A 26,682-nucleotide genomic window follows, 5' to 3' on the forward strand; every position below is an offset into this window, starting at 1 on the left:
GCCCACTGTGAATTACCATTTCCCAATGTTTGTCTCATGTTTCAATTAAATGGAACCCCCAGCATCTAGACACTTATCCAGGAATTATTTAGGATTTTCTAAGATGTGAAAACATCTGTGTCAGGGTAGCATAGAATCTAGTCATCCTTGACTAATTCTGTTAATCACTCAGACTGTTTTTAGATGAAGTGATGCATTAGTTTACAATAACAAGGATACAACTAGCAATTCATAAATATTTGTACATTTGTGGCTACGAATAATTTTATAAATTATAAATGGCTAAAGTGTAGCAAAATTAATCACTTCTCTCTCTCACTCCCCCCCACTGTAATCTAAAATTATGAGAGTGCTTTTAACTATTCTTCTCCTTTCAGTAAAAATCGTATGTACAGGAACCCAAACTATTACATTAAACTCTCAGGAGATTCACTGACATCTCTGCCTCCAAACTCATCCACAGATTTGAAAATAGCCTATAAAATCTAAATTGATACTTGTCCTAAATTAACTGACACCACCAATGACTGAACAAATTCAGAATACAATAAGACAACAATACAAATTTACATGACAACAAGACTCTCCAAAATTCAGTATTACTAGGAATGCAGCAAGAAGAGGAGAAAAGGAAAGGGTAAAGAGACTCTTCTAAATTCAAAGATATTAAAGAACTAATAATAAAATGCAATGTGTGAATCTTGAAACTGGGAAAAATCTAGATATGAACAATATATGATAATACTTGAAAATTAGTATTAATTTTCTTAGATGTAATAATGGTCATTATGGCAACTTAGAGAAATATGCTGAAATATTCAGAATACAGTGTCATTCCTAATACTGACATTAAAATGGTTCATTGAAAAAAAAGTCGAGCATCTATACTGGAGGAGACAGACACTGGTGTCCTTGTGGCAGGATGCTGAACTGTGATGGCCAAGGTATTTATGCATTACCTCGATTTAACAAGCTTCATATTTATCAGACAAAATTTCCAGTCCATATGTCATATGTGAAGATTAACACCCTGTTAATTTTAAAATGCTGTTAACCAAGATTTGCTTATAATTAAATTAACAGGTTATTTTTTTGTTTTAATTCAGTTATTTTAAACAAATTTTAGTGATAGGCCATAAGTTGGAAAGAATACTGTAGTAATTTCACCAACATCAATAAATATTACATTTCTACAACTATATTCTACATATTTAAATACAAGAGTCACCACTTGCAATGTTCGGCAAATGATTAGCACGTGATCAGATCACACCTCATCACATCGCACTTGGTAATTGGTTCTGTTGTCATGTGGTGTGACTTTCTGTAGCAGTTTTAATGGGTGCCAGCTGATGTTCTGACATGTGCTAAACTATGCTAAGCTACAGCCTAGCCGTGTGCATTTGTTTACTCGAGGTGACTGGTGAATGCACGCATTTAAAATTCAGTATAAATTGAAAATTACTGAAGTATGTAGAGAAAACTTTTCTGTGAAATTAAACTTTTCATACATACTTAATTTTAATTACACAAACATGTCTACATAAGTAAAAACAGGGAAACTAACTAATTTGTCAATTTTTTAACATACGCATTTGGAAAAGCAACTAACTGACTTTTGGCTTTAATGGCCACCTCCTAGTCCAAATTAGTCTGTTATATCAAGGTTTTACTGTACAACTGTCAAATCATTGTGCTTTTCTTCATAGCATGCTTTCAACATTTTTGGATGAAAATTTCCATAATAGAATTTACAAAGGTAGATAATTTATTAATGTACTCATATTAAGGGAGATTAAAGAAAAAAACCGCAAACATCCAAAAGCACAATTCTTACTCCAAAGCAATGGCTCTCTGATGTTAGCATGTATCAGAAACACCAACCAGGCTGAGTCTCACCCCCAGTTTCTGACTGAGTAGGGATGGAGCTGGGCTTGGGAATTTACATTTCAAATTGGCAGTTTCCCAGCTGATGATGCTGCTACTGGTCCAAGGACTGTACTTTGAGAACCACTAAGCTCTAGAAACACAAAAACTGACAAGCATATCTCAGAGCAATCATAGTCTTTAATCTTTCAGTTTCGTGGAAAAGGGGCATATACATAACACAGAGCACATACATGATCAGTTACAAATATACCCTTTGTTTACAGAGGAAAAGGACCTCACTGTGAGAGATGAAAAGAAGGGTATACATGCACTTTCATCAGGTCAGTGTGAAATTATTTAAATGAAACCAGGGGCGAAGCTGAAGACAAAATCATCATATGTAGTTAAGAGATTAAATAAAAGACAGTATTGTACCCTTATTCTACACAATAAACACTTATTGGGAATAACTGATATATAAATAGCTTTAGTAAGATAAAGGAGGGGAATTTCCTACAGAATTGAAGAGTGATAACAGGAAAATTCTTCATAACTAAACATCTTAAAACTTATGGCCTGAGAACATAGTTGAAATAACTGGTTATTTTTTTTAATGTTTCTATTTTTCTATTATTTTACTTAACAAATTGCTATTTAACAGACATACTAGACATGAAAATAATAGATAAAATTTTAGGCTAAACAAATTTATAAAAATGCAAATAATTTACATGAATTCTGATTGGAAATGACTGAACATGTACATTATCCGTTCTCATCTGAAACACCATTAAACGCCATGAGGAAAAAAGTGCGGGCATTAAACAAAAGAGAAAGAACATAAGAAAAAGACAACAGTGGAGAGAGAGCTGTCAACAAATTTTATAAGATAAAAAGCAGACAGAAGAATGAAAACTGACTTCAGCAGAATTGACAAAGTGAATCCTTAGGTGTTAGCAGGTGGAAATAAAACGCAAGTCTACTGTACTTCATGCTCATCCCCCCCACCCCCCACCCAAGTTTGGAACAAGAAGGAAATGGGTGCTCCTGAAAGGTGGAGAACATATGGGGCAAAAAACATTAAAGAGGTAGGAAATCTATACCTTCCCAACAGAGCCAGCATTTACCTCAGATGTACAAAAGAAAAATTTGAATCAAAGGACGCTGGAAATGGGGACAGTAGAGGACAGTGAAGCTACAGTGGGAATAGGAAAATTAACTACTTGAATATGACCACAACCCTCCCTCCCTCAACTTCCCCTGAGCTCTGAGAATGCAGTCCATAGGCTTATACTACCTACCTTTCCTCCCATCCTCACTTCACAAGATACTGGAGAATATCATTCTGGGGAAATAAGCTAGCCCATGAGAAATGACCTCTTGTCATAAAGATAGTTAAAGACAGTTGGGACTCTGACAATCAAACAGCTGAGTCCTCGATTAATTAACTATGATGTTCAATTTAAAGACTTATTGTTAGGATAAAATCTATGTATCTGGATTACGGGCTAGCGTTGCTAAGAGAATTTAACCTAGGTATTTAATTGCTTTACCAAATTATGAAAGGGTGGCTAATAAAATAATCAGGAAAAAACACTATCCAGTGGAATCTGCCTTATGTGTTCATTCTCACTTTTGATGGATAATCTGAAATTGGCACGTTGCCACCTCCACATAAAGCCTAGTAATTACTGTTAATTGTTTAAGTTATGATCATCCTACTCACCCACAGCCTTAAAGGTCTAACTCAGTTGCCTCTTACTCAGTCAAACTTTCTCTAATGCCCACCTCCCCAACCTGGCACAGCACCTTTAAAAAAATGCTTTACAGGAAGGAAATGTACTAATTTCATCATATACCTTTCTTTCTCTGGAGACATTAAAATGCATTTATATTTTTATAGTATACAGTGCCTAACAAAATTCTGAGACACAGTAAATATCCAACAGAAGTTTGCTGAATTGAAATGAACCATTATCAATATTAGGAATATCCTTATTAATAAGAATAATGATAAAACTGTCTATTTTCAATTAAACTTTACATTAAATAAGAAAAGCAAATGCAGAAGACTAGATGATACCTTCTACAAAAAGGAGAAAGACTACACATACTTACTGCTATTTGCATAAAATAACTGGTAGTACTCTAAAAAAAACGCTAGCGTGTCACTTTTACCGGGAAGCGGGTGATAGGGTAGGAGGCTTTTGTTTGCTCTTTTACATATCTTGAATTTTGAACTATGTTGAACTATGTGAATGTGTATCTTTTCATATATATATATGAAAAAAAAAAATATATATATATATATATATATATATACATATTTAAAGTTTTTAAACTTATTACTTTAAAAATTATCCTTTTCAAAAAGGTGGAATGAGAAGGTTCTCTTATTTTGAGTTTTTTTCCTAGAGCCAGCTACTTCGATCTGAAATTAATTTTTTGAAAAAATGCATTTTATTGTATTCAGTGCAATAAATATTTGCTAGTCAAATAAAATTAATGTAAGTTAATATTATGCCATAAATTTTTTATCTTTTGATTCATAAATATTACTTAAGTAGTAAGTAAATCATAAAATTATAGATAAAATTTCAGATCCAATTTTATTTCTGGAATGTTTTGGTGTTAGAGATAAGGGATGGAATAGACAGAATTTTCCAAAATCAAAGTGTTTCTTTACATCACTTCTGGCAAAATGATCTTAGTTATTGTAGAACTTCTGAAATGAGTATGTTTGTCTTCTCCCATGCCACCCCTAAATTGTATGACAGTTAAAGGACAAAGACTATCTTTGTTATCCCCTTGGTATTGCTAATTTGTTGTATTTCCATATGATGAAGTTTCTGCTTATAAACAACTTACCTTCATCTACTGTGGTCATATCCTGCTCTAGTTTCAATTTCTGTTGGTTAATTTTTAGCATGGATTCTTCAATCGTCCCTTGGCTTATTAATTTTATAACAAGTACTTCTCTAAAAAAATAAAAGATATGTCCATTGGTTACTAAATATAAAATTACTTGGGTACATATGAACTATATAAATCATCTTAGAGTTCTATAAGAATATTTTGAATACTGTGTAACAAATATATCCATAAATCTAAATTCCTTTATTCAAACTACTTGAAACTGACATTTTCTAAGCATGTCACTTTTAAACATCCTTTCCTACAGATCCAAGAGAAGATATCTGTACTTTAAAAATTACTGGGTTGAAAGACAAGTACCACATGATCTCACTTATATGTGGAATGTAATAAACAAAATAAACTGATGAACAAAATGGATCCAGAGACATAGAAGCATGGAACAGACTGAGGGATCTCAGAGGGAAGGCGGGGAGAGATTAGTCAAAGAATTTATATGTTTATAAGCATAACCCATGGACACAAACATTGGTCTGGGGAAGGCCTAGGAGTGGGGTGGAGTGAGGTGGATTCGGGGTGGAGATCAATGGGAATAAAAAGGGGACACCTGTAATATCTGCAACAATAAAGATAAAGAAATTTTAAAAATAAAAAAAGAAAGAACAACATATTGATGTTGGGGGGGAAAAAAGTTACTGGGTTTACAACAAACAGTTCTGGGTTCAGATAGGTATACCATTTTAAAAAGGAACATGTTTTAATTATCAACCGCGTGGCTCAGCGGTTGAGCGTCGTCCTAGGATCCAGGCGATCGGGGTTCAATTCCCGGTCAGGGCATATGCCCAGGTTGTGGGCTCGGTCCCCAGTCGGGGGCGTGCAGGAGGCAGCCGATCAGTGGTTCTCTCATCATTGGTGTTTCTATCTCTCTCTCTCTCCCTCTTCTTTCCTCTCTCTGGAGTCAGTGATGATATATTTAAAAAAAAAAAACAACAAAAAAAATCAAAAAGGTAGTAGACAAAGATTACTTGGAAGGTTTGAGTCCCACAATAGGTACTGATAAATATTTGATTTATAAATGAATATATCAATGCCTTTTGGAAATACTGTAAAATTCTCCACAAAGAAAACACTCCATGCTGTTTGTTTACATGTGAAAGTGGAGTTGAAGTGTAGGTATTTTTTCAGCTCTATATGGTCCTGTGACTAATTTCAAAATCAACCTTCACCTAAGATATCTACAACTCAAATAATCTATGTCCTAAAGAGTAATTGGGTCTGGCTCTTAAATGGTCTAACATGCAAGTCTTTTTAATTATTAATAATTTCAAAGGCACTGGATAACTGACAATATAACCTTTTCATTAGCTGCAGAACTATTTGGGTTGGGGTGGGAAGTTATTTTGTTTTAATTACTAGAAATTGAACAGGTTACCAGGGGTGGGGAATGTCTAGCCTTCGGGCTGTATAAGGCCCTTGAAATCATTTGGTCTGGCCATGCCAAGGCAACTGCAGGTGGGGCTCAAAATTCAGTAAATCTAGGAGTTTTTTTTCATAGCCAATTTTTAAGTTGATAATTTTGGCCCACGAATGATGTTATAAATATCCAAATGGCCGTTGGCAGAAAAAAGGTTCCCCACTCCTATGTTACACAGTGAAGTTCATATTCAACACTGCTGGTATGAAATACATCAGCAGCCATGCTTTGATAAAAATATAAAAAATAAGGCAGGACAGCTGACAGACTGTATTCTAATAGTGCATACACATTAAATTTGCATTTGATTAAAAATAAATTTCAACTGAAAACACTTACTTAGTCTGGCCTACTCTATGGCATCTATCTTCTGCTTGTTTATCATTGTAAGGGTTACAGTCAATATCGTGAAGTATAACAACATTTGCTGAAGTCAGGTTTATTCCTAAGCCACCAGCTTTTGTTGACAGCAGAAACACAAAGATATCCATATCGGTATTAAACTCATCAATTAAATGAATCCTGTAGGATAAACATATTAGGTTAAAACTCACTGAAAGGTATATAATTAAAACTGAAAACAATCACATCACATGAAAAATAAACTTGAAGATGTAAATACATGCTCTCTGTATTATAGCTACTTTACCTGCAGGTATTTTATTGAAAGACCTTCCCAATTCGCCAACTTCTTTTCTATACCACTTATCTCTACTAAGTCTTCCTTAATTCCACTATTCAGATTTGATTAATTCCTGAAAGACTATTTTGTCCTTTGTTTAATGGCTTTGGCTTCTCTATATTCTGCATATGGCTTTTCAATCTTTACCCCACTTAGAAGTCTGTCAGCTGCTACTGGTAGACAATGTAACTACGAACTGAACCTCATGATCAAGCTGTACTGGTGTAATCTCTTAGCATGACTTCCACTCTCACTCTAATGCCGGGGAAAAATTCACTCTGGCTGATAAAAAACAAATCATAAGATACAATGCAGTTTACACACTCTAGAAAAAGCATTCTTTTTTTAAGACACCTTTCTTAACCTTTGGGAATTAAAAAATAACCAACTTACTCAACTACCCTTAAAATATGAAAGGCCAAGATTTTAAAACAATCTTGGTTTAAAGATAAGGTGCCTTAGACTTTGAATGATTTTTAAAGAGAAAAACACTGATAAGTATATAATTATAAAACTGTTTCAAAATATATTTATATGCAATTCAGACCAAAGAAATTAAATGTTGCTCATCTTAAAGTAATGATTTGAAATAACCACATATAAGACTCAAAGCAATACAATTCTATCAAGTGCTCTAGACATTTAAAATTCAAACATTTACGCTTATTTGAGGGTAAGGTGGATAGAGATTTTCTGGAACTAAATTATACCAACCTTTCAGAAATCTGAGTCTTTCCATCTAATCTGAGGTACCTATGCTGATGATGTTTTAAGAGAGCCTCTAAAATATCCAGCATCATGGTAAATTGGCTAAATAATACAACTCTATCACCCTGTGAAAATACATATATGTATTAGATACATGGGAAAAAAAGTTTTAAGTATCTAATGATCAACTGCTTCTTTAATAAAAATCATAATTAAGGTAAATTCTTATTTTAGACTGTATATAAATAAATTAATTTCTAAACTTAATAACTAAAATTCAATTTTCAAATTTGATTTGTAAGGACAGTTCATGGGAATAGCCATAAAGTACTCTTTGGACTGTGATCTTACAAATTTAAGCGATTTCACATATAAACTGTAGTATTACTTAAGTAACCATTTAATACGGTATCTTCAAAATACTAATTTTGAAGCAATCATACAAATAGTCACCTATGAAATAATGACATTATTTTTTAAAAACATCAATATTTTTCTTTCAGAGGTTCGACATTGAAAAAGTAATCAGGAAAATATATGCCCATATACAGTGGGACTTCCACATCTGCAGGGAATACATTTCAAGATCGTGGTAGATGACTAAACCACAGATAGTACCAAGCCCTACATATACTCTTTTTGCTATCCATACATACTTTTCCACTTAAAGGAAGCACTTTGCAGCTTGTCTTTGGCATATCCAAATTACCAACATCATTACTTTTGCACTTTGGGACCATTAATAAATAAAATAAGGATTACTTGAACACAAGCACTGCGATACACAGTCGATCTGATAACCAACTGTAGATCTGATAAGCAAGAGGGCTGCTAAATGACTAATGGTCAAGTAGTGTACACAGTGTAAATGTGCTGGGCAGAAGGATGATTTGTGTCCAGGGCGAGACAGCACAAGATCTCATCACAAAGCAGAAGAGCGTGCAATTTAAAACTTATGAATTGTTTATTTCTGGGATTTTCCACTTAATATTTTTGGACCATGTTTGGCTGTTGATGACTAAAACCACAGAAAGCAAAAGGGCAGATAAAGGGGGAACTACTACATATCTCCCAAATGCAAAAAATACTAGTTTCTAGAAGAATGTAGAACAAAGGCTTAAATGTCAAGAAAGTCAAATCATGCCAGAATTGTTTTTGAAAAAGTTTAACTAATTGGGAAAATACAAAAGGAGTAGCATTCTTCTTTAATACCTTCTCTTTTAGTTCAGACAAAATGCGTCCCAAGACTCGAAATTTTCCAGAATCTAAAATCAAGTCCATGTCTAACTGGAAGTTATTAATGTGTCGATACTGTTTACAAAGTACATGTAATTCAAAGTCTGTCATAACTTCCATATCTTCAAAGATCAGGTCAGGGTTAGCTTCACAATGAGTAGGTTCCTCAAAGCAAAACAAAACAATACACATACTTCAAAACTAAGATAATTTATATGATCAAAACAATCTAATAAAATTGTTCACATCTGATAAAATATCTAAATCATAGAAATTTTAGTGTGACAGATTTAGCAAAGATAATATTGATTTTTTAGATACAATTAAGTGGGGAAAGTATTGTTTTAGAATTAACATACTGAAATATTTACAGATAAACTAAGGTCTAGAATTTACTTCAAAATAATCTTGGTGAGGGGTCTAGATGAAACGAGTAGTGTTAGCTTTGTGCACTGTTGGTGGGACTGTATATTGGTTTAAATGATTGTTTAAAGGATTACAATAACACTATGGAAAACAATATGGAGATATATAAAATAATAAAAACAGATCTACCATACAAGTCAGTAATTCAACTTCTGGCATTTATCTGAAGAACACAGAAACACCAACTTGAAAAGATATATGCACTCCTATGTCCACTGCATCATTATTTACAATAGCCAAGATATGGAAGCAACCTAGGTGTCCACTGATAGATGAATGGATAAAGATGTTGTATACATGTATAATGGGATATTATGCAGCAATAAAAAAGAATGATATCTTGCCATGTGCAACAACATGAATGGACCTAGAGAGTATTATGTTAAGTGAAATAAATCAGACAAAGATAAATGCCATATGGTTTTAATTATATGTAGGATATAAAAATAACACACAAAAACAAACAAAAAAAACAAAGCAAATGAACAAACAAAACAAACAAAAACAGACTCATGAAAACAGATGAAAGGGATGGCTGCCTGAGGGGAGGGGGAGAAGGGATGGGTGAAAAAATGAAGAGGAATATAGTCAATAATGATGTGGTAAGTTTGCAGTGGCAGATGATGAATAGAATTAGTGAATGATCACATTGTAAGGTATAAAAATATAGAATCACCATACTGTACACCTGAAATGAATATAACTAATATAATATTGTATACCAACTATACTTAAATAGATAAAAAAGAAACAAAGAGTATTGTTATTCCAGGTAACTTGAAAATGTGTGATGGTTATATGGGCAGAGGATTTCATTCTATTTTTACATGTTTAAAATTTTCCATAGTAAATTTAAAATAATATTTAAGAAAATTTAAAATAATATTTAAAAAAATTTTTAAAGCACATGGTTGCTTTCAATACAATGACTTATAAGAAGAAATAAGGGTAGGTGCTAAAGAAGAATGAGGTAAAAATAAAGAGTAATGGCTAAAACTATAGACAAAATAATAAATAAAATGAAAAAAATAGAGAAAAATGACTCACTACCCAAGCCATAAAATCTGAGAAATGTTTTAGTAAAAGTAAATAAATAAAGTGGTATATTACGAAGTCTAGCTAAAGAGTTGGCAAACTTTTTCGGCAAACGGCCAGATAGTAAATATTTCAGACTCTGTAGGTTAAATGATCTGTTGGGCAAATACTCAACTCTGCCCTTGTATTGAGAAAGCAGTCTCAGACAATACTAAAACAAAAGGGGATGGCTGTGTTAGAATAAAACTTTATTTATAAAAATAAGACACTGGCATATTTGTCCTTAAGGCAATAGCTGGCTGACTCCTGATGTAGCATGTCAACCCTTCTTGGCTCTTATAGCCCCCAAATTATCTTGAACTCTGTCTTAAAACATATTTTTCTTAAATGTAGTTAAAGAATTAATATGCTTATTAAAGTTCAATGGTCTGAGTTTTTAGCCTAACCATTTAACTGCATGTTTAACAGTGTTAATAAAGCTCACTGTTGCCATAAGATAAAACCTTTACCTTTAGCATAAGCTGGGACATTTCCTTGAGTTTTTCAGCTGTGTAATATTGGCGATGCAATAAAGGATGATTGGCCATTTTTCTCAATTGCATCATGACATTGCACATTTCTGTGTTTTTCTCTGTGATCCAAAGAGACATTTTTTAAAAAACAAAAAAAACAAGCTGATAGCAGTTTGTTGAAATATATATCTCAATGCAAACAAAAAGTTTTAAAATTATGTCTTCAAATTCCAACTAATTTTTAAAAAAACGAGTGACGCCCACTATAATATGACTAAACAAAATGCTGCCCCAGTACAAGATTATTTTTCATGCAAAATTGTGAAAATCAGAGTATACCCAAGTTATTGATAGATTTTTTCAATCTGTTGAAAAGACCCAAATAGAGTTGTTCCTGCTTCTCTGACATTGCACACAACTCAATTTGATCTTTCTTGGGGGGTAGCTGCTTGAGAACCTGAGAAAGGAAACCAGTATAAGTAAAACGATCAAATAAGGAGGAAAACATTTTTAAAAAGCAATCATAATAAAAATATGCAGATAAGAGTTACCTCATCTTTTACTCTTCTGAGAATAAATGGTTTTATAATTTGTTTTGCGTGTGCTATTCTTTCCTTTTCATATATACTTTGCTCATCTGCTGATTTCTAAGTGAAATAAGAACATATCCTTTTAGAAATTATCCATTTAATGATCACAATAACAATATTACACAATATGAAAATTTGAGTTGTTTTCCACAGAAACTCAATTTATTCTAGATGGAACTTCACATCTGAATTCTGGGCTATAATCTACTTTTTTAAAAAATATATATATATCTTTATTGATTTCAGAGAGAGGAAGGGACATCGATGATGAGGGAGTTGTCATTGATCAGCTGCCTCCTGCACGCCCCCAACTGGGGATCAAGCCCACAACCCGGGCATGTGCCCTGACTGGCAATTGAACCTCAATCTCCTGAATCCTAGGTCGATGCTCAACTGCTGAGCCACACCTGGCTGGGCAATATAATCTACTTCTTAAAGTTCCATATGTATTTTGAGGTTTCATGACATGTAACTGCATTCTGCTAAGGTAATAAAATTGAACTGTATACTAGGTTAGTTTTCAGAAGTCATTAACTGATAAGCCATTACAAATTACCTGGAGAACTTCATGAAAAAGTATGTGTGAGTGTGTGTGTGTGTGAGAGAGAGAGAGAGAGAGAGAGAGAGAGAGAGAGAAAGAGAGAAAGGGAGTGGGGAGAGAAGAGGTGAGGGGTGAGAGAGAGGAAAAAATCTTGTATTTGTAGAAAATGGCCTAAAAGAAGCTTGTACAGGTGATGCAAATCATGTATGTGGTCTAAAAAACGGGGATAGTTGCTAGTCGAAACCTGTTAATTTTGGAAAATTAAAGTGGAATTTTATTCTAAAATGTAAAGGAATCCTCCATATTCTATGAACTGCTAGGTCATCAAGTGGGAAAAAAATACATTAGTGAGAGGTAAAAAGGCAGTTAATTGCAGAAGAATATCCTAGAAAACACTTGCAAAAATGTGTGTGACAGGAGAATCAAGAATCTATGTAAACGTTGTATTGAAGAATTTGGAAGTTCTTGAAGGCTATACTGTACTTTCTCTAAGCAAGCAGGAGAAAATTAACAAGATTTTCATCTAAAAGGATGTCTTTATTGTAACTTTTAGAAACCTGTTGCTTTGTATTTATGAACTTTTATTTCAAAACGTATGTCCCAGTATAGGAATTTTCAACCATTGCCCAGTTCTACAGTTTACCTATAAAAAAATGCTAATTTTCCTAACTAATTTTAATGAAGAGGAAGCAATGATCAAACTTTCTCCAGATATTACACGCAGGAACTCTCCACTAATTTAAAATTGTCATTCTTCAGAAAATTAGGATCTTAAAAACCCAAACTTGTAGACACTGATTACAGGAGTCACCAATCTATTTCCCATTGTGTTTTGGCCAACTCCTCAACTCATCCAAGGATAGGAATATAAACTACTTAAATTTCATAGTGCATATGCACCATGAAAACAAGGAACAAGACAAAATAGATGACCCAGGTAAAACACAAAGTAACCTATTTAGGAGAAAATATGAATTTATGCTTACTGTCTTAGAAGAAAACATTCTTCGTATTTCACTTGTGCTACTACTAAACATGTGTGGCATAACAAAATTCAACAGCGACATGAGTTCTAACAGATTATTCTGTACAGGTGTGCCTGTGAGCAGCAAACGGTTATTTGCCTGTGAATGAAGGTAAAATTAAGATTAGTGGGTTTTTTGCTTTTTTTTTTATTAGAGCCACATCCTCCTTTTTCTACTCTCCTCAGTGGGTAGAAAAAATGAAAACCATTATTAAGAATGTACCATTCTGCAATGAAAGGTTAGTAATTTAGAGAAATTATTACTTGTTGTACTTTAAGGCAGAATGTGTACAACTAATGGTTTCACTTTATAGGTAGGTAACTTGCATCCCCAGATCACTTTTATGAGGTAATGAAAGTAGATTATATTTAATATTCAGAGTTTACCAAACAAGACAGAAATGGTAAATTGAGGCTCATGAGCTATGAATGGTTTTTACAACTTTAAAGGGTTGTAAAAAAAAAAAAAAAAAATAGCAAAAGAACAAGTAACAGAGGCTAAATGGCCCACAAAGCATTAAATATTTCCTATTTAGCCCTTTACAGAAAAAGTCTGCTGACCCCTGATATAAAACATTACATACATTAAAATATGTAATATGAAATGTTATCATAACTGGAAAAATTCACAGAACACTCTCTTACATTAATTGTCATAAGGTGCTGGTAGCGAATGGAGCCCATATTCTTCAGCATATGGCCCTCATCAAAAATTGCGTAATTAAGTTTTAGTCGTCGAAAGAGACCACGGTCATCAGAACTGCTGATTGCACAATTATATCTGTTACCAAAAGAAAAAAGCGATCTCTAGAGTTATACCTTTAAGAGCCTAGATTTACTGCATTGTAAAATTATTTTTATTTATACACTTCTAATAGCCGTTATCTAAGATACCACTAGTTGGTGCTCAAATAAATACTAATGTACTTTATTCAACAATTATGGATGTACATGTAACCAAGTTAAAAAAGCTGCCATATGTAGCTAAAAGAAAATTTAAATGTTATATTGTAAAAGTCAACTTCTACATACCTAGGAAGAAGCCAATTTTCATAATTTATAGATAATCTGCACTTGACATACACTCATGAACTGTTATATTTTAAGCAGCAGCAGAAAAAAGGACATTAAGCTAAGGCATTTCTATTAAGAACATAATACTACTGTATTAAACTAGTAGAGTAGAGCAAAGAAATAATAGCAGCTAGCAGTACAAGACTATATAGAAAAAACTGTGTCCATTTTATTAACAACAACAAAAAAAGAATTCTGATGGATTATTTTAATTACTGTCTCCTACAGAAGTCAGGAGAAATAATTAAATGCCTATAATTAATATGCTTGAAGTAACCTATATGATAAAATGAGAGCATCAAGTTCTCTGCTAGATATTTATGCCAAATAGTTACTAAGTAATGATTAACTTACTCGGTTGTATTTTCCATCCTATTTCTATTCTAACTCAAATTTTCACTGAGATTTCATTGTATTTATTATTAATACTTATTCATAAGTTAGAAATATTATAAATCATCCTGGCGGAATATCTTAAATGTTACTTTATTATTTTATAAAGAAATGCTTGTTTTTATTTTTAAAATTTATTAATTATAGTTGGTATGTAATATTATATTAGTTATATTAGTTTCAGGTGTACAATAGTGATTTAACATTTTTATGCCTCACAATGTGATCACCCACTAATTCTAGTAATCATCTGGTACCATACAAAGTTACTAACTATATTCCCCTTCACCTTTTTTACCCATTTCCCAACACCTCTCCTCTCTGGCAACTATCTCTTTGGTCTCTTTTCATTTTATTTTGTTTGGTTGTTGTTGTTTTTTAGATTCTATACATATGTGAAACCATACAGTATTTGTCTTTCTCTGTCTGATTTATTTCATTCAGCATGAATGCCCTCTAGGTCCATCTATGCTGTAAATGGCAAGATTTCATTCCTTTTTATTGCTGTGTGATATTCCATTGTACATATATACCACATCTTCTTTATGGATTGATTCATCTATTGATGGATACCTAAGTTGCTTCCATATCTTGGCTACTGTAAACAATGATGCAATGAACATAGACATACATATAGCTTTTCAAATTAGTGTTTTTATTTTCTTTGGATAATTCCCATAAGTGGAATTGCTGGGCTGTAAAGATGATTTTTAGTTTTTTGAGGATTCTCCATTATGTTTTTCATAGTGGCTGCACCAATTTGCAGTCCCACCAACCATGTATAAGGGTTCCCTCTTCTCCAAATCCTTGCCAACAAAGGTGATTTTGACTTTTTGATGATAGCCATGCGGTATCTCATTGTGGTTTTAATTTGCATTTTCCTGATGATTAGTGATGTTGAGAATCTTTTCATGTCCCTTGGCCATCTGCATGTCTTCTTTGGAAAAATGTCTCTTTATGTCCTTCGTTTATTTTCTTGTTACTGAGTTGTATGAGTTTAAATGCTACTTTAACTGACAGAGTATTACTATAAGACTGTATTTTCAATCAAGTGGACAAAACCTTTAATAACTACTGTCAGTCACCTGATGTACTTGGAAAAACTGCTATGTTGCTGTTACACACCAAACTGAAAAATGCCTGAATTCTCATCATAAATCATTCCATTATTTTAGTTGCACAATTCTTAGCATAAGCTTTCCTTCATATTACTACTAATATATATTTTAAAATTTGGGAGCTGCACAGAATTTCTTTCCAAGTGTTTTTTCAGTACTTACGTGGTCACAATTACATTGTACTCTTCATATTTACTATGAATGTTATATCTTATCTGTTTACGTTCTTCTTGAGAACCTAGAATTTAAAACAATATATACAGTTATTATACTTTATTGTTTGTTAAAATTTTAAAGAAATTTTTAAAGTTAAAAGCAAAATGACAAAGTCTTACCATAGTAACAGAGCACCTTTAAAGTGGGGCACCATAAATTAACTTCCCTTAACCAGTTATCTATGAAACAAGAGATATTACTTGCATCTGCTACAACAGAATATGTGTATGCAGGAAAATGAACACTACAGTTTGACAAATTTTGACCAAAAATTATTCTTATAAAATAATACAAGGTGATTATTTTTTAAAAATCACAGAGCCTTCCCAATTTTACTCCTAATGATTACAATTTTTTTGAGGTGGCATCAAATAAAGGGCAGAGAACGAACCATTGTATTTATAAGTGATTACTGATTTCCAACTTAAAGAGATGGTATTTTTAGTTATGTTCATATATTCTCTTACTCTAGTCTACATCTAATCAATTGAGCAAGAATGTAAGTTATTTGGGTAGGGATGAACTGCATACTTTCTGACTCAATAAATGTTTAATTATAAATTTAAATGCACTTAGTTTCGCTTATTCATTAAGACAATTTATAAGTATTATGAAAACAAAGTACATTTTATCAAATGGCCTTTGATCTATAATAATAGACTTATACTTGAGTTATTTTCTTCAAAAGACCTCTAGTACAATCAAACCCACATACACACACAGAGGAGAAAAACACTGTAAGGAGACCACAGAAATAACTATTCATCTCCACAAACTAAGGAATCACACATATACACATGGCTTTCTTCTCCCTACATAAAATAGTACACAGTCAAGCGTAGCTGTCCACAGTAGTACAAACCTATAGTTGATGCCGGAACAACGATCAAATGAGGACCTTTATTACCCTTCTGATAGAGGTACGCCAGGAATGCAATGGCTTGAATAGTTTTTCCTAGGCCCTAAAATTAAAAGTTCAAAAGACAATATATGAAATGTAAAAGTAAACAAATTAACAAACAAATAATACTGGAAAATGCAGAAGAAAAAAATATTTCTGGTTCTATTTGATTTCCCAATAATGCAACTCTATGAGAATTTCTACTAGGTTCTCAGTTCTCAAAGACAGATAAAAGAAACAAATCTCCAAATGAAATGACAACTTAGTTTAATGAGCAAGATGTATCATAACTGCTAGTTAATATGTGACATACATTAATATGGAAGACCTTTGCACTGCATATAAAGGATATACTTTTGGTAACTATTTATATAAAGCAAATGTTTAGTACATACTAAATGGATTGAGGATGATAGTCCAATGACTAATTGGAGTTAAACATAAGACCATATTATTCCCCAACAATTCCACTCCTAAGACTATATTCAGAACACACGAGAACATATATCCACAAAAAGACTTGGGTAAGAATGTTCATACTAGTTCTATTATAATAGCCAAACACTGAAAGGAAGCTACATGTCCACCAACATAAGAATGGGTAAACAAGTTGCAGCATACTTATACTATGGACTACTATATGCCAATAAAAAAATGCTGATACATGTAACAACTCGGATGAATCTCAGTAACTTTGTGATGCATCAAAAGAACCAGAAATAAACAGGATATACTGTTACGGTTCTATTCATATCAAGTTCAAAATCAGAACAAATAAATATGGTGACAGGCATCCAAATAGTGGTGTTACTTAGGGAACTTTCTGAAATGATGAAAATGTTGATCTGGGAGGTGATCACATGGGGGTACATGTATGTAAAAATTCACTAAGCTTAACATGCGCATGTTTTATTACAAGTAAATTATACATTAATAAAATGGTGTTTTTTTTAAAAAGGATACTGAAGAGGTTTAGCTACTCAGGGGAGATAAACATTATCATCTGTTATGAACTGAGTCCCTCACTCCCAAATTCATGTGCTGAAACCCTAACCCCCAGTGTAACTGACTATATTTCGAGATAGGGCCTTTAAGGTAGTAATTAAGGTTAAATTAAGGTAGGGAACCAATCCCCATCTTGAGAGAAGAGAAAGCGCCCTGGGCACGGTGGCTCAGTTGGTTGAAGTGTCATCCTGTATACTGAAAGGTTGTAGGTTTGATTTCTAGTCAGGGCACATGTCCAGGCTATGGGTTTGGTCCCCAGTCAGGGCACGAATGGAAGGCAACAAAAATCAATGTCTCTCTCACATTGATGTTTCTCTCCCCTCCCCAAATCAATGGGCATATCCTCAGGTGAGGATTAAAAACAAAGGATAGAGAGAGAGATGCCAAGGATGTATGCACGCAGAGAAAAGGCTAAGCAAGGACACACCAAAAAGGTGGCTATCTATAAGCCAAGGAGAGTGGCCTTAAGAGAAAACAAACCAGCCAACACCCTGATCTTAGACTTCCAGCCTCCAGAACTATGAGAAATAAATTTCTGCTTTCTAAGCCACCCTTTTGATGTTGCGGTAGTTCCAACAGACTGAGATACTAACTTATCACAAATATTGTCCTTTACAGGTTACAAAAACAGGTTCACATAATATACCTCATTTGATACCAAATATAAGATTTTATGACATAAAAATTACGTTTTATTAATACTGGTTCTGAGAGATTAGGTCATTTGGTAAGGAGCAGATAGCCCATGAAAGGCGAAGTTGGGACCCAAAACCCAGATCAAATTCCCATGTGTATTTTTCCATAACTGTAAAATACTATACACCTATACTGCTATATTCTATGTTCTATATTGCTATACCTATTTCAAAATCCTGCAGATATTTATTCACTTTCCTAATGAGATAAAGAGCATCTTTGCTTTAGTATGACATATGTGTGGAAAACGTCGAAGCACTCAAGATTACTAGAAGCTAATTAGAGAACAAAGATCACTGTCAGTGTTAATTTTTATTTTGGAAATCTAACACACAGTGTAATATGTATGTATTCAATACACATTTTCTCCACAGAACATGACTCATTTTTAATAAACACTTTGAAAAAAGTATAGCTAGAGAAAGGAAGGTAAGGTTAAATGTCAAGTTTCTACGTGACAGTACCTGGACTACTGGCCGTAATAAACTTCCCAAGTCTAGCTTAAGTAAATGTGATTTGGGAAAGAATAGAAACTCAGAGACATCTAGTAAAAGTAAAATAGCTGAAATGATATCGATGAAGTTGCTGATAAATGTATGAATTTATTTACTAACAAGAACAGGTATCCATGATAAATTTTAAAGGCAGCTAAGGAAAAGCACATATAATATGATCTCATTTAGTATTTTACATATATAAATAAATAAAACACAGCCTGGCCGGGCGTGGCTCAACGGTTGAGCATCGACCTAGGATCCAGGCGATCGGGGTTCAATTCCCGGTCAGAGCACATGCCCGGGTTGCGGGCTCGATTCTCAGTCGGGGGCGTGCAGGAAGCAGCCGATCAATGAATCTCTCATCATTGATGTTTTTTCTCTTTCTCTCCCTCTCCCTTCCTCTCTCTGAAATCAATAAAGATATATTTAAAAAATAAATAAAACACGTTTATTAATATGATAATCAGATAGACAATAAACCAATATGCATCGGGGGTTGGGGTAGCGAGGAGGCTAGAGCTAAGACAAGCAATAGAAAACTGGGAGGGGTTAGAGGGATATAGATACTGAGGTGAGGGAAATAAACTAGAGAGTTGAGGGAAAATTTCATTTTTTAAATGACAGGAAGGATGCCTTTTAATGACAAATCCTAGAAATAGAGTTATTACTTACCATTTCATCTGCCAAAATGCCATTGAGTCCATGTTTATGTACCAATGCCAACCAATTCAAACCAACCTTCTGATAGGGCTTGAGCAATAAACTGATAAAGAGAGAGGTACCAAATGTTATAGATTTATACTTCCATTAGTTTTCTCACATGAAATTTAGGTTTACAATGCACACAAAAACTGAAACACTAGGTCTACTCTTACCTTTTAATTTATTGTTATGAACTATTTATACTTAAGAAAATGAGCCCAAAATATAGTACTTTTTTTTTATCTTGCCATATTTTATTCTGTATTTGCTGATTTATTTCTTCTGGCAATAAGAATTAAAAAAAAAAAAATTCCCCTATTCGGTCATAACGCAATGTCACCAAATTAACTGAGTAACTGCAATATTAACTATGATAACATATTTCTAAGCTAATGTTTATACTAGAAAATTGCATTGTACTGATCTGAATTTTAGCACATTAAGAAACTTAAAGTATGAGGACAAAAACACAAGCATAATTTGCTACTTGACAGGTTGATTTAATAAACTTTCTGAATGAATGCCAAGCACCTTGCGTGTCAGTGTAGTATGTTTAATTCTGAAGCATGTATGTATTTGTGTATTCATGTTTGAACTATGAATAAATGTAAATTTGATTGACACCAATGAACATCAGTGAGGAGAAAGCAGCAGGCAAGTGTCAAAAATCTTATTTAATTTGGAAACAAGTTAAAGAGACTAATCCCTGGGAATAACTTATTTGGAAGATAATATGGGGAGGGTTATAATGGATGAAAACAGTAGTTTTCTCTATAAGTTCAAGTGGTTAAAAACTAATAGCAGTTACTTACTGAACATCTATTATATATAGATACACAAAGGTCATTTTCAAACATTTCCTCACTTAATCTTTTAACATCCTATAAAAATAGTTAATATCATTATAACAGATGAAAAAACCTGAGGCTCAGTAATTTGCCTGAGGTTGCATAGCTACAAAGTGTATGGCTAAGGTTTTAACACAGGAAGTCTATGTCACTTGGAAGTTTTTCTCATTCTCATTAGGACAGCATACAACCCATCTGATATGAAAACCTAGGGCAAGGCCATGCCTCCCATTTCCAGCTTTTTGTCTTGTCTCCTTAATTTCCTGTTACACACATCCTATCTGTCCACAGGGAAGGGGTCTAAACATAAGTATGGCATAATAAATAGTTAAGGGGTCAGATTCTGAAATCAAGGCACTTTAATTAGAACAGGAGAAAAAGACGCAGGATAGAATCTATGTTTCAACAGTGGGGTATACAATCCATAAAACATTTCCCATTTGAAAAAATGAAAAGTATGGGTAGGGGGGAAAATCAGCAGTATTGCTCAAATCTTTACAGTTCATTTTAAAGTTCATTGCTTTTTGGACAAAATACTTTTTCTATGCCACTACAAAAGTATTAATAAATACAACCTATAATCAAAGATATTTTAACTTCCAGATCCAAATGAATTCTACTACAGTAGTGGCAAGAATAAATGCTAATATTGGAATGTTCACAACATTTCAGACACTTTGTTATGGGCTTTAATGCATTATTACTTCATTTCATCTACATTTATAAAGTAGATACTATTATCATCCTGATTTCACAGACGAGAAGTTCTCTGGAACTCAGTGAATTTAAGTAACTTGTCCAAGGTCATATAGCTAACCAAATCCATGTGTGCACTGGCAGAGCGGGTATCCAATCCGGGACCTATCCAGTGCTCAGCCCCTAGCCACTAAACAGCAAACATGAAGGAGTTCCCTTTCTCTCCCTCTCTCTGACCCACCCATTCTGGTCAACACTGAGGTCTCTCTTAGTTTTGAATCCTGCACAATGCTTAAGTCATCCCACATATACTCCATGAAAATGGTGAATGTGATGAGGTAGGCATATTACACCACTTACAAATGCATTTGAGGGCCAACACAGACTATCCCAATGTAAATCACAAAGAGCCAAGAAATATTCTTAACAAATAAACAGAAGTTACTGAATTTCTTCATTACCAACACATGTTGAGAACCAAGTCTTTTAAATTTTCTTCACTACACATAAAACTTTAAAAAGTGATGAGGATATTTTGAGAAGAATCAACTACAAAGAATTTTTCATTCAAATAAAATTGTTTCATTCACAATCACAATGGAGCTCTGAGTAGCTGTTTTGATCAGGACATTAAATAGCTTTGAAAGATTTGTTTTAAAAATATAAGTATTTGTGTGTGTGTATTTGCTCCTCTGCTAAGTTTATCTAAATTACAAGTAACTTTCTGTTGCTTAATATCACAACAGTAATGCCTATCACAGATTCTTTCTTCAGAATGTAAAAGGATCAATGAAAAATGCAGTTTTGACAAAGGCCTTTTAAATTTAATTCATGTGACATTTTTAAAACCGGGCAGCTGTGTTCTTTCTCTAGGGGGGTTCTAGTATTTCAATACCATACAATCATACTTTCCATTTATTTCGACATTCTACAGTTTTCTCATGTCTGCATATGTAGGACACATATGTAATTTGCCAGGGTTACCCAAATGATAAGAATTACAGCCCAGGCCTTCCAATTAGTTAAGTGCTCTTTTCTCAATAAGGGAATAAAATGTCTTTAAGGTCTTCTTATCTCCCACTAAGAAAAAAGATGATTTTAAGATTTTCTAATACAATGAAAATAAATGAGGCAGCATGTCATTTTGAAGTTACTTGTTTTATTGGGGGGGGGAGTCCATCCAGAATTACTAAAGATTTCTTCTAAGAGTAAAAATTAAATTGGGTTTAAATCTCTTATCAGAGCAACTAGTATTGAATTATTTCTGAAAGGCAAGAAAGGTCTGAAATAGAAACAACATGAATATGTACAATGTATTAAATCTGAGTTTAAAATGCAGAGAAATATAGGGCTAGAGAGGCTGGTTTGAAGTATGAAACAGATTAAGGATGCTAGTTGACCAAAGGTTTATGTCCTGTAAATGTGACAGGGCTGCTGAAAACACTGCTACAACACTGGTGTGTACTATAAAACTAGTACCCAAACTACTAAAATATTTACATTATAGTACTTTGAGTTAGTTAAACCACACCTGCAGTACAGATCTGCATTCACACCATTGTCAAATGGCTTCATAGCAACTGTTTAGGAACAGGATAGGGAACCACCCTGTCAAGTTGAGGGAGAACAAGATCAAAAGAACCTTGTTACATTTAGCCCAGAAAGACAGACACATGTTATATTTTATATTAAACACTGAAAAATCATTTCAGTTAAAACAGTTTAATAAATTTTCTTTTTTTTTTTTTTATTGGTTTTTGGAGAGAGAGGAAGGGAGAGGGATAGAGAGAGAGAAACATCATCAATCAGCTGCCTCCTGCATGCCCCCTACTGGGGATCAAGCCCACAACCCCCTGTGACTGGGAATCGAACCGGTGACCTCTTGGTTCCTGGGTCGACGATCAACTACTGAGTCACACCGGCTGGGCAAAAAAGTTTAATAAATTTTAGATAAACTTCTAAAGTTTGAAAGATGGCTACATATCTATAGTAGGAATAAAACTGGGGATATACTGAGTTTTTTTCCTTTTCCCTCACTGTATATTGTATTTTGACCTTAGGCAATTTTAGCGTTGACATTTTAAAATAAAGATTATGAATGTAATGATTTTGAGATACATACGAAAAATCTTATTTTTCCCTCCTTATTTTTAATGAGGAGTTACGGCATGTCTGTATTTCCTTTATCTCTAAAAGGCATTTTCCTTCTTATATAATTCATATAAGCTTGTAATAGGAAAATAAACAGTTACTATAATTTTGCTTCAAAGTAAACTTTGCTACAAAAAATTGTTAAGAAAAAGCATGATAGCTCATTCATCAGCATGGTCTAATATTTTCCTTTGTATTAATAAATCCTTTCCCAAGACAAGGAAACTACTTGAAATGTCTGTATAATAAGAAATATACAGACTTCTTGATGCTTGACCAGTATAACAATTAAACCTGTTTGTCCAACTCTAACCTTGGCTAAAAACAAAAACCAAGACAACAAATTTCACCCCCTAAAAGTGCATCTATAAATATTCTATAGAGACATATATACAGGTTTTTAAAGCTGCACTTTGGACTAGATCCAAAAGTAAAAACCTTTAAAAAGATACTACTTTTATCATCTATTAAATATTTCATTAAAAAATCCTCAGTCTAATGGAAAGGATAGTTTATTACCTGATCATACTATTTACAAATAACAGGACTTTGTAAATGTGGGTTTAAGAGAGAAATTTTTTAAGTGATGCAATAAAGCACTTGATTTTTTAAACTCCAAATTATGATAAAGTAGACTCAACTGGGTAAGTCTTGTAGAGTGAAGAACTCCCCATATCCAATGCTGTAGAACAAGAAGGAGCAGCTCCAACTACACTTTTAGGAGATGAATTTGCGGACATGGCCATAGTTCTTTCTATGCAACAGAGAAAAGAGCTTCTTTGTGGGAACTGCATCACGTTTCCCTACACCATCCCATAGCACCCTAGAAGGGCACAGAAAAGATTGTAGCTTACTATTAAAGGCCATTAACCATACCTTGATTTTTAATTAACCAAGATCAGCAAATATGCTTTGATCATGAACTTAGAAAACTACCCAAAAAAGTAAATAAAATCACCAACTAAGGCAATTAGTTTTAATGAGACCTTAGTGCTAATCTTTTTTTTTTTTTTTAAATCCTCACTCGAGGATGTTTATTGATTTTAGAGAGAGAGAGGAAGGGAGAGAGAAACATCTATCAGTTGCGTCCCATATGTGCCCTGACCAGGGATGGAACCCGCAACCTAGGTATGTACCCTGACTGGGAATTGAACCCGCAGCCTTTTCGGTGCACGGGATGATGCTCCAACCAACTGAGCCACCTGTCCAGGGCCCTACTGCTAATCTTATTAAATACCTATCAGAAATATCCTGAACAGATGTAATTCATTTTTCAAGTTGCATAACACTGCACTGTATAGATATACCATAATTCACTCTATTATCTGATATTTGGAACTTAGATTGTTTCCATGTTTTTGCCACAATAAATATTATCACCATAAACAATTTTACACATTTTTTAAAAAGGAAGTATTCCGAACAGTTCTGAGTCCCCAAACCACTTAAAACTAAATAAACTTTTAAAGGAAGTTCAAAGCAATCTCCCCCATCCCAATATCCCAACACCATGCAAAATGGCTGTTTTCACAATTACAAAATGCTGACTTAATGTGTACTGACTGCTTGACTAATGTTTTAGTAGAAATAATTTAGTTTTAGTAGAAATAAGAAATAAATTATTTTTTGCAAGAATTATGACAAGGTATTTACAGAGAGTAACAGTTTGAGGGAATAATCTTTCCTCATATAATCTATTTCATGAAAGTGTCCTTTTCATTTTTGATGTGTTTCTACACTAAAAAAATATATTTACAAATCGGGGCTTTTGAAAGCATTTAAAACATTTAACCATAGATACAGGATATTTTAACCATTTTTAAATTTTTTTTTTAATGATTAAAAATAGGCCCTGGCCGTGTAGCTCAGTAGGTTGGAGCGTTGTCCAAATATGCCAAGGTTGCAGGTTCGATCCCTGGTGAGGGCATATACACAAATCAACCAATGGGTGCATAACTAAGTGGAACAAAGGGCCAATGCTTCTCCCTCTCTTTCCCCAACCCCCTTCTAAAAAAAAAAAAATCAATAAAAATAAAAAAAGATACTGAGCTAATACAAAAATTTTTACATTGCTGCAATTAAGCAGCTGATTTTTTGAAGTACCAAATTATAGAAAGGGGTATCTAAAACCACCTTTTCAGTTTCTGTGATTATATATGACATTATCTGCCATCAGACAAGGAAAATATAGGTTATAAAAGACCATAACATTTCCTCTCTCTAATTTATGATATGATGGAGTAAAATATCCTGATTGGGAAGAGAGGGGAAATCAATGAAAACCAACTCATATACCATTTATGTGCCATTATAAAAAACCTTGGGTTTAACAATAATTTCTATATCACTTCCATATTTAAGTTCCCTAGGCATATTATAGAAATAAGCTCAGAAACTGTATACAACTGTGGTGAAATAATGAACAGGTGTTTACATCAAATATTACCTTTGATTCAGAATGGAGGGTTGTTCTATGTTCCATCCACCTCCATTTCCAGTGAGCATGGTAACTTGTTTTGTCAATTTATTTGAAATGTCTTCACATTTGTTCATAAGCCTTATAACTACATCCCTTTCTTGGATCAATGTTTTACAGTGCCATATCAAATCTTCTGATAAGCCATTAGTTTTGGACATCTTTGTGAACTATGGCATAAAAAGAAAATAATTTAACAGTTCCAGTAAACAGAAAGTCAGTATAAACTTCTTAATGAGGGAAAAAGCTTAATTTAAACTTTTACTAATGACCTTAATTAGGTGCTAAAAAACCTGATTCTCCATGTTTACATTTAAATTCCCATGTTTCACTATGGTAATTCTGAGATCTCAAACTTAGTAACACTGACATAAAATATCTTTCTCCCCAAAATGCACAATTCCAGACTTGTTACTTTTGACCCTGGTAGCTGTTCTCTTATAGGAGAAACTCTGAATTGTTCATGTCTCAAGTTTTGTCTTCAAAATCTCAGAGTCACCTTCTTTACCAAAGGTAGTAATACCAAAAATGTAATAACTGCATACCTGATCTCTTGCAGTTTTCGTCACTTCCTGTGACTATGACATATTAGAATATGATTAATCTTCCTACAACATATTTTCTCCTACCTATCATTAGTACAATCCCTCAGCTTTCAAAACTCCAATTATTATGTCAGTTGATATTTTACTCTTAAGCTTAGAGTTTTACTTGAAAAGATACTGCACGAATCAGGTTAATTGACCAATTCAATAATTTGATAAAACATTTTCTAAAAATTAATTTCAATACAACACCTGTTTTGTTTGAATATTCAAAGAATTTCTTTCAAAATGTATTTGTATTTATTTTTCTAAAGGACACAATGAATACTTCATAATGTAAAAGCTGTAATAGAATTAAAAATTTTCCATATAGGTAGTTGAAAAATATATGCT

At 33.4% G+C, this 26,682-nt stretch overlaps 1 protein-coding gene across 4 annotated transcripts in view; it reads right to left on the reverse strand.

Moving 5' to 3' along the window:
• Nucleotides 1–26,682, reverse strand: part of SMARCAD1 (SNF2 related chromatin remodeling ATPase with DExD box 1) — an 82,121-nt gene that overhangs the window by 2,299 nt on the left and 53,140 nt on the right. For all 4 annotated transcript variants that reach the window (XM_016206006.2, XM_016205989.2, XM_016205997.2 and 1 more), the window contains 14 exons: nucleotides 25,715–25,914; nucleotides 19,544–19,634; nucleotides 16,635–16,734; nucleotides 15,892–15,951; nucleotides 15,719–15,794; nucleotides 13,617–13,752; nucleotides 12,934–13,071; nucleotides 11,368–11,463; nucleotides 11,156–11,273; nucleotides 10,814–10,935; nucleotides 8,820–9,008; nucleotides 7,614–7,732; nucleotides 6,557–6,739; nucleotides 4,738–4,847 (listed from right to left, as the gene is read on the reverse strand). In XM_016206006.2, the coding sequence (XP_016061492.1) occupies nucleotides 4,738–4,847; nucleotides 6,557–6,739; nucleotides 7,614–7,732; nucleotides 8,820–9,008; nucleotides 10,814–10,935; nucleotides 11,156–11,273; nucleotides 11,368–11,463; nucleotides 12,934–13,071; nucleotides 13,617–13,752; nucleotides 15,719–15,794; nucleotides 15,892–15,951; nucleotides 16,635–16,734; nucleotides 19,544–19,634; nucleotides 25,715–25,914 (1,738 nt within the window). The remainder of the gene's footprint in view (nucleotides 1–4,737; nucleotides 4,848–6,556; nucleotides 6,740–7,613; nucleotides 7,733–8,819; nucleotides 9,009–10,813; nucleotides 10,936–11,155; nucleotides 11,274–11,367; nucleotides 11,464–12,933; nucleotides 13,072–13,616; nucleotides 13,753–15,718; nucleotides 15,795–15,891; nucleotides 15,952–16,634; nucleotides 16,735–19,543; nucleotides 19,635–25,714; nucleotides 25,915–26,682) is intronic.

Source organism: Miniopterus natalensis, chromosome 1 (assembly GCF_054644295.1).
Source record: "Miniopterus natalensis isolate mMinNat1 chromosome 1, mMinNat1.hap1, whole genome shotgun sequence".
Taxonomy (NCBI): domain Eukaryota; kingdom Metazoa; phylum Chordata; class Mammalia; order Chiroptera; family Miniopteridae; genus Miniopterus; species Miniopterus natalensis.